At 34.5% G+C, this 9784-nt stretch overlaps 1 protein-coding gene across 1 annotated transcript; it reads left to right on the top strand.

Moving 5' to 3' along the window:
- The first annotated feature begins 4048 nt into the window (after positions 1-4048).
- On the top strand, positions 4049-6400 carry LOC104889058 (hypothetical protein). The gene has a single exon (XM_010674197.4). The coding sequence runs from the start codon at positions 4134-4136 to the stop codon at positions 6237-6239; it is 2106 nt and encodes a 701-aa protein (XP_010672499.2). The 5' UTR covers positions 4049-4133; the 3' UTR covers positions 6240-6400.
- The last annotated feature ends 3384 nt before the right edge of the window (positions 6401-9784 follow it).

Genomic DNA, 9784 nt, shown 5'->3' with positions numbered 1-9784 from the left:
ACCCAATGTTTCAATTGATATTTTGCTAGATTCGACAATGTTGTCCATCATAGAATCACATCTCTTTAACAATGCCATATTTTCTTCAAGTGAATTAAGAATTTCAGAATAAACATGGCGTTCACAGCTAGAGACATCTTCTAAATTTGAGAAAGTGGTATTTCCATGGTCCCACTCATAAGTATCTCTAGACAACCACCCAAAGAAACTCCATGCTTCATCAAAGTGTTGGAATCGAAATTCACCATTAAACATAGACTCCACAATTTCTCTTGTATGCATATTCAAACCATCATATATCACCTCACACATCTCCCAAATCTCAAGTCTATACTTAGTTAGAAGAGTGTTCTCAAATCTCTGATAATAATTCCAAAATGGTTCATCCTCATATTGAGGAAAAAAGTTCGTCATTTTTTGGAATTCTCTTTAAAAAAAAAAAAAAAAAATTATGTACAAAACCCTAGACTCATATAAACAGCACTTACCACATAAAATAAAGACAAGAAAAAAAACCAAAAAGAAAAGTAAAAAAAAAAAAATCAATTAAGCAATTTCAAACTTAAGAAAACTTCAATCAATAGCATATTTCCCCGGCAACGGCGCCATTTTGATAAGAGGTTTTTAGTGTGTCGTTAAGGCACTAAGAACCGCTTTCCAAACAATATTTATAATCCTAACAAGCAATTACTAAGAGAATAGTAAGGGCAAGTCAAGGGTCGATCCACAGGGAAAATGGGATTGATTAAAGTCTATCAAGTCAGACTACCTAATTGAAAGGTATTTGGGGGTTTGAAAGATGTTTGGTAACAATTAAGACTAATTACAACTAGAACAAGCAATATAGAGTTTAAATATCAAATAAAAGACACTAGAGTTAAGGTTACTAGTATGAATAAGAACGGATGATGATGTTAATGCGATTGTGAAGCAAAAAGACATTATGCAAGGTTTAGTTCTCCTCTAAAATACTGAGTCCTCTCTCGAATGGTCCTCAAGAGTAATCACTTAATCAATCAACTAAATCCTCTCTCGAATGGTCTTTAGTTAATTGATTAAGAGATTCAATAAGTTTGGAAAACCCCTAATGAAGGATCCCCTTAATTTCCATCCAATATCTTGGTATAGAAATTAAGTTGATTCTTGGGGATGATAAAAGAGTTCAAAATCCGATTTAAGAACATTTGAAATCAAAATACCAAAGTATAAATGTGATCAATATCTATCCTAAGGTCTCAAAACACCAAGATCAATGCATAAACTTCTCATACATCACAATCACATCAACATCATATTTAAAACCCTAATTCATACTTTCACCCTAACCCTAGATTATGAAACTACTCACTAATCATGGAGTTAAAGCAATTAAACAATGAATCTATGACTAATCTAAGGCTAAACATGATTAAGTAATGATTAAACTAATGAAATCCAATTATGAAACTAAGAGAATGAAGATCTAAATAATCAAAACAAAACAAAACGAAAGAATGAAATAAAAACTAAACTTTGAATTAATTGAATAAAAGTACCTTGAATGTTGAATCACAAATATGATCAAATCTCAATTACAATGAAAATAAAGTGTTTTCTCTCTAATACAAAACCCTAAATATGTGTGAAAACTAGAATAAACGTAAGTCTTCGAAATAAAACAAAAACTCGTTTAATGAAGCCACGAGCTCCATTTTCCGGAAACGACTGGTGCGGGCGCACCAACAGAGGTGCGGGCGCACCTAACCCTTCTGCCTCAAACTGGACAGTTCAACTTAAAACGAGCATAACTTCTTCGTTTTATATCCAAATCAAGCTTATGACCAGTCGTTGGAAAGATATCGAAACGAGCTTTCACCTCCAACTGGAATTACCTTCATCCGATTTTTGGTTTGAAAGTTATGTCCATTTGAAGTTCTCTGTTCAAGATTTCATTGTGCAATTTGCTCCTTTGTGCGAGCGGCCATGGGGAATGGTGCAAGGCACCATTTATCAATGTGTGCTTTGTTTTCATTGCTACCTTTTCCAACTTTACAAATCGTAGCCATCTTAGTAGTTTCACCTATATCAAGAACATGGCAAAACAAGGTGAAAGCAAATGTACTAGAAATTCGGTCAAAAATGACTAAAAATCTAGCAAAATATCACTATGATCAAGTGAATGAAATAGAAGGGAAAAGGGAGAATCAAGAGGGAAGAAAGGGGAGAAAGAGGATCAAAATGAGCGTAAAGGAGTCCATAAAGTACGTTTGAAACTTCGTTTTTTTGCTCAAGTCATAGTTGTTTGTATATCTTATTTTATTTTATATGGAAAAAAAAGTTGAGTTTGCCGTCTTCTCAAGTGTGAAATATTTTTTTAAGGGAAAGTGTGAAACATTGTATAAGTGCTCTTATAAATTAATGACTTGAGTTATATAATTATTTTTAGTAATAATAATAATAATTATGATTATAGTAATTATTGTTGTTCTTATAATAATGATAATAATAATAATTATTATTAATAATAAAAGTTGTGTAAAAGTTGTAATAGAAATAAAATGATAATAATAGTAATACTATAAAGAAGATCTTATAATGTATTGCATTATAATGATTTACAAAGTAATAATATAATAGTAATAATATATTTTATAAAAGATAAGATCTTGTAAATCAGATCAGTTCAGTTCAGATCAGATCAGAAAGAATAAGTTCAGATCAGATCAGATCAGATCAGATCAGATCAGATCAGATCAAAAAGAATAAGTTCAGATCAGATCAGAAAAAATAAGTTCAGATCAGATCAGATAAGTTCAGATCAGAAAATTTCAGGTGAACTAAACATAGCCTAAGGCTCTAACTTGATTGCTTTACTAGTAGACTTAAATATACATCATGAGTTGCGTAAAAGCACATCACAAGTTGCCTAAAAGTACATCACCAATTATACATGCTTAATTTCAATGTAACAACATCAAGAAATTCATTTATAAGGAAATTGTTCGATCGAATTTCTCCTCCATGTAATTCAAGAACAAGCCCAATTTATATACTACATTTTATTACTCAAAGATGAATTCAAGAAATGAAAATTTTGCTAAAGCCACTACATTAATTTAAAAATAATTGCAAATTAACATCATCTCATAAGAATGAAACCCTAAAATCCTAGAAATAACTACAAATTTAAGCTTAAAAAATTCGAAAAATTACCACTTTAAATATTCTAGGAGCTTCAATGGGAAACTTTGAATCTTTTATGAGCTTTCATTGAGGGCGAATTGTTAAGTTTGAATGTTGTTGAAGCTTCAATGGAGGATGAAAATGTCAAAGGTAGCTTAAAAAATTCGAAAAATTACCAATTTAAATCTTCTTCGAGCTTCAATGGGGAACTTTGAATCTTGTTCGAGCTTTCATTGAGGATAAATTGATAGTTTTGAATGTTGTTGAAGTTTCAATGGAGGACGAAAATCTCGGATTTCAGTGAAGAACGAGAGGAATTGGGTTTTCCTTTGCACGAAGAAGTTGTGACGAAAATGACGATGCTTTTTTTGGGATTAATGAAACCCAATTAAAAACCAAATAAATGACAACCTTTAGATTAAAATATCCAAGGGCTGATATTTATTCTCACATAAGTAGTTTTTCTCACATAACTATGGTATTCTCACATGAGCCCAAATCTATATATATATATATATATATATATATATATATATATATATATATAAAAGTGAGTTCATATGAGAATGCATACTTACATGAGAAACGAGAATGAATTTTACACGTTATAACTCTTATGAATAAGTGATGTAACTCTAATGAAAAATTGATGTAACTCCAATAAAAGAATATGAGAAAAAAAAAAATTCAAAACAAAGAATATTGCCCATATATATATATATATTGATAGAAGTGAGTTATCATGTGAGGAATAATTAAACACACGAATAATTAAACATATCAATATTTTAAAATTATAGATCAATGAGCATAAAACTCAAAATGTCCCAACATGAGACAAACAAAAAAAAAATCTTATAAAAGAATATCTTGATATATATCTAAATTTTATAATAATATATGAGAACAATCAACTCTTATCCACTACAGTTCTACACACCCACACCTGGAAAGCTTGAAAGAGCATAGCAATGAAGCACACAAGAAACAACTATGTCATCCTTCTACAAATAATCCTACTATTATCCCTTAACTTCTACCTTTCTTCATCATCATCAACCCCAAAATCCTCCATAGTCTTCACCACACTTGGTCGTTCAAGGTACAATTTCGACATCTACACTTTACCAATCTTCACCACTAAATCCTCAGCCTCCATTTCCAATCATCATCAAGAGCTCAAAGTCACAGATGGTATCTCCGTCAACTTCAACGGCCACTTCCCCATCAATTCAACCTCCATTTTCTCTCTCCTCAATCAACCCAACTCACCACCTTCACCCACCACTAATATCCAACTCATTTACGTCACCGAAAGAAACGGGTCCTTTAATATCTACTTCGACTCGGTTCATGACTCACTGAGTCGACCCGGGTCGAGGTCTGCCCTCGAACTCCGAGTTCCGGGCCGAGTTCAAGTACCTTTGCTGGGGGTTAATGAGAATGAGAGGGTGTCGATGAAGGATCGTCCGAGTTTGGTGGGCGAACACGTCGTTTACGTGTCGACTCACCAGAACTCGGGCGTGGCTCGGACGAGTTGGGCGGCTGTGTACTCGACCCATATTTTAACCGGGTCGACTCGGAGGCTGACCCCTTTTGGGGTGGCGGATTTTAGCCCGGCAGTTTCACCGTCTGGTGTTTTTACGGCGGTTGCGTCGTATGGTGAGGAAGGATGGAGTGGGGATGTTGAGGAACTTCGTACGGACATATATGTGTTTTTGACTCGGGACGGGTCAGACCGAGTTAAGGTTGTGGAACACGGTGGGTGGCCGAGTTGGGTTGATGATAGAACGATTTACTTTCATAGGAGGGATGATGATGATGGGTGGTGGAGTGTTTACAAGGCGGTTCTTCCACGAGAAGGGCGAGTCGACACCGAGTCTGTGGTTGTTGAGCGAGTTACTCCACCGAGTTTACATGTGTTCACTCCCGCCACTTCACCGGGTAATCATGAGTTTATTGTTGTGGCTACTAGGAGACCCGGGTCTGATTATAGACATATTGAGATATTTGATCTTAAAAATAAGGAGTTTAAGGAAGTGACCCGGTTCGTTTCGCCACATTCTCATCACTTGAACCCGTTTATTTCGCCCGATGGTACTCGAGTTGGGTATCATAAGTGTAGGGGTGGGGAAAATGGGGGTAATGAAAGGGGTGGAGGTCGTATACTTCTACTTGAAAATCTCAAAATTCCCGAGCATGAAATCTCTTTATTTCGGATTGATGGGTCTTTTCCGTCTTTTTCGCCTGCGGGTAATCGGATTGCTTATTTGGCGGACTTGGATGCGGGGTACCTATATGTTGTGGACCATGATGGTTCGAATAAGAAGTTGGTTCACAAGGGAATGGCCTTTACAACGGCTTGGGATCATGTGAGGAAGGGTGTGATTTATACGACTATTGGTCCTAATTTTGCTTCGGAAAGAACTAAAGTTGATATCATCTCTATTAACGTGGATGATCCTGAGTTATCTTATAAGAAATTAACCCAAGGAGGTGAAAACAATGCGTTTCCATCACCTTCTCCGGATGGTAAATGGATCGTGTTCAGATCAGGTAGATCGGGTCATAAAAATCTATACATCATGGATGCTGAGGAAGGTGAAATAGGTGGCATTCGAAGGCTTACAGAGGGTCCATGGAGTGACACCATGTGCAACTGGTCACCCGATGGAGAATGGATTGCGTTTTCGTCTGATCGAGAGAATCCGGGTAGTGGGAGCTTTGAGATATTCATGATGCACCCGAATGGGACGGGGCTCCACAAGGTGATCCAAAGTGGAATTGGCGGGCGGGCAAATCATCCATGGTTTAGTCCAGATGGAAAGAGCATTGTGTTTACTTCGGACTATGGTGGAGTGTCAGCTGAGCCCATCTCAAACCCACACCATTACCAGCCTTATGGGGAAATCTTCATTGCAAAAATAGATGGATCGGATATTCGGAGATTGACCCATAATTCATACGAGGATGGAACTCCTACATGGGGACCCATGTTTCTGAGCCCAGTAGATGTGGCTGAACCAACTAGTGAACCTAAGTGCTTGTTTCAGGACTGCCATTGGCTCAATATATAAAGATGCATCAATTGGAGCTCAATGTTAGAAAGTTAAGTTAGTGATTTGCCTATGTAAAAAGTTTTGCACTTTGCATATATAGCCCAATAAGAAGAGCTTGTTTCTATCTCTTTTGTGTCAGTGATGTGGAAATTGCTAAATATAATATATTTTGTCTGAATGTATACTGTTCTCTCCTTCTGTTAGTGATTGTTATATTGTAAATTCTATTATAATTCAGTAAATCTTGTGTACATCATATGCACGATAAAAATTATTGTACAATCACCTCACTTTTTACCAAGGGTGTTAATAAAAAAACTAAAACCAAAAAATCATATCGAAAAACCCAATTCGATTCAAATGGAAGGTAATTATATTGAATAAAAAAAGTTTTAACTGTACGATTATCGAATCGATAAAAGTAACGTTTAAATGGTACGGTTATGATTTTTGAGTAAACGGTTAATCGAAAAACAAAAATATTTTTTCCTCTATTTGATTCTTGTGAAACATTTTCCAATAGTCACAATTAATTCTAATAATTGTTAGTAAGTAAGAATAATTAGAGAAGGTATGAGATTATTTGGAACTTTAGTACTAATATAAACATTATAATTACGAAATGTAGTAAACTCTTAGTGTTATCATGTTTTTCAATGGATCTATCATCCAATGGATTATATTAATATATATATATATATATAATATTAAAGTATATGTAAAAAAAATAGATGATATATTTTTGTAATAGCCCTGTTTTTAAGAACCTTTATTTAAAGCTAAAAATGGATAAGACCATCATCATTCTTAATGGTTAAGAAAACTTGTGGATAAGCATTATCATTCTTAATGGTTAAGAAAGCTTGTGGATAAGCATTATCATTTTTAACGGTTAAGAAAACTTGTGGATAAGTATTATCATTCTTAGTGGTTAAGAAAGGTTGTGGATAAGCACTAATATTCTTAGTGGTTAAGAAAGCTTGTGGATAAGGCATATCTTTCCTTATGGTAAGAAAGGTAAAGAGGATAAGAACCATCATTCTTATTGGCTAAGAAGGCTTTTGGAAACCAATAGGTAAGTTAGAAAAGTCCTTGAGAGCCTCAAACATTAAGATTATGAAAATCGTTTGGAGATTGTTTTATCGGGTAACGATGAACTTCCCGTTAAAGAGCCTTTCGGGGTTGAATCCGAGCTCAAAACCTAACCAAACTTTATATATGACATGCTTGGGATGTCTTAAGGTTAAAATAGTCATTTATGCCCAAGAATTACGTGGCTCAATAGGGTAAAGTGCTTACATAGTAAAAACTGGCCAATTGAAATTACAGCTCAGACCTATGCTCAAAGAAAGCTGCTTAACAGCTACTTAAGTGTCGATCTCTCAAAGCTCTTTGTATGCATGAAAGCCAACACCTAAGGCTAACACCTCAAGCAAGAATTACCCAAAAACTCCAAGAAATCGACCTTGCCCAGAAGAGGTTTCCCTCCCCTCGGGGTACCGCTAGAACAGACTATAAAAGCCTGTTCTGGATTTTCGTCTCTTTTCTCTTATTTCTTCCTCTTGGACACACACTTTTCTCTACATAGAACTCTTATAAACATCTATACAAAGTAGTACAAGCTTTGGTTCCAACGTTTAGACCATAAAATCATATAGAAAACCTTGCTGAAAGATCACATAAGTTGCTGTAAGTTCAACAGATTACACCTCTTGTATTTAAGCTTAGTTTTCATATCTATAAGCTTGTTGAAGCTAATATTTAGCATTTATATATTCAGGGGAAGCTGTAGGAGTAGTTAACCAATTAGGTTAAGAAGTTTCGTGGCCTTAAGCATCCTTAGGGAAGGTACACACTTAGTTTGGTTTTAACCTAGAGATTTCCATACCTATAGTTAGGTGATTGTTTCTTTCTAGTATAAAGCATGTTTATGAAATGAATTTACTTATGAGTGTGTATTTTATTATGTGTATATTGAGTATGTAACATGGATATAGCATGCTAAGGTTCATTAGAGATGTTTTATTTGACCTAAATAACACTTATACACTAAGTAATTACGATTATGCTTCTTAATGGAATGTGTTTGGTACATGGACTTGTAGAGTGATTGTGATGACTGAGGTGAAGTTGTTATGTTATTGTTGTTATGTTATTTAGACTAAAAAGTCATTTTTGGCTTGCCAAAGCAAAAAACAAAAAATTTCGAACCGGTCCATCCAAAAAATCTGCCCAAAACCCGCCCAAAAAGAGGGTCGGGTCGGGTCGGGTCGGGCCGGTCTGGGCTCACGAGCCGGGCCAAAATGATTAGCTCTACTACGTGACTACATAACTTAGAAATTCTAAATCAAATCTACCAAAGCCTTCATAGTACTTCGGTGAGCATCTAAATCTAAGTGTTTTCCACTCTCATATTTTTTTCCACATTTTATATTTGCATATCTTATATCTTGCTTATTTGTGCAAAATATGCGACATATGTGCAAAATATTGTGCTTGATAGCATATAGTTTGATAATTCTAGGTGCTCCCAAAAGCACCTAAGAATTTGTACAAGTATACTTCTCTCCGCTTTTTCCAATTTCTCGAGACTGAAAAGTTATGAATCAATTTTTTTTTCAAACGACTCATGACCTACGTAAATAAGTTCTTAAATATGCCAGTTTTTTATATGATTCATGAAGTTTAAAAATTATTAAGTTTAGAAGAAAAAAAACCAATGTGAACTTCAAAAAAAAAGTGTAAAATTGACTTTGAGTGCATGCCTGAACTAAATTATAAAAGTATTATTTTCCACTCAATCAAGCAACGATTGTGAGTCTCACTAGTCAAAAGAAGGAAAACGTATAACCCATGTAAAGTTCATTTTTACCATATTAATTTTCTCTAGAGTATGAAATTAGTCGTGGATGTTGTTGGTGCAGAATTAGTTCGTCGACCTTGTAAATAAGTTAATGAACACCTAATAGTTTGATATTAAATGTCTTAGCCCTTAGGAGAGTTAGTCCTTGGGAGTTACTGATTTTAATTAGATAAAACCTTAATAACGTACTTTGTTACAATTTAATTAACGATCAAACTAGAACATAAATTAACTTCAGGCAAAAAACAATAATGAGCAAACAGTAATCAAGCTTTTAATTAAAGCACAAAATTCCCATACATGCCATAAACTTTTTTTGACAAGCATACATGCCACAAACTTAGAGATGAATTTTACAACATACAAAGGATAAATGAGGATGAACAACTAAATATAATATATAATGTATGAATATATACTATTCTCTTCCTATGTTAGTGATCTTTATATTGTAAATCCTATTATAATTCAGTAAATCTTCTGTACATCATATGCAGGATAATAATCGTACAACCACCTCACCTTTTACTAGGGGTATTCATAACAACCGAAAAACCATACCGAAAGACCCAAAAATCGATTCAAATGGGCAGTATCCCTATTGATAAAAAAAATTTTAGCAGTACAATCACCGAACTGATAAAAGTAACGGTTAAATGGTACGATTATGATTATGATTTTTGAGTAAACAGTTAACTGA

The sequence above is a fragment of the Beta vulgaris genome, chromosome 3 (genome assembly GCF_026745355.1).
Source record: "Beta vulgaris subsp. vulgaris cultivar EL10 chromosome 3, EL10.2, whole genome shotgun sequence".
Classification (NCBI taxonomy): domain Eukaryota; kingdom Viridiplantae; phylum Streptophyta; class Magnoliopsida; order Caryophyllales; family Amaranthaceae; genus Beta; species Beta vulgaris.
Note: the sequence above shows the minus strand (reverse complement) of the source record. Positions and strands in the feature narration are given on the sequence as shown.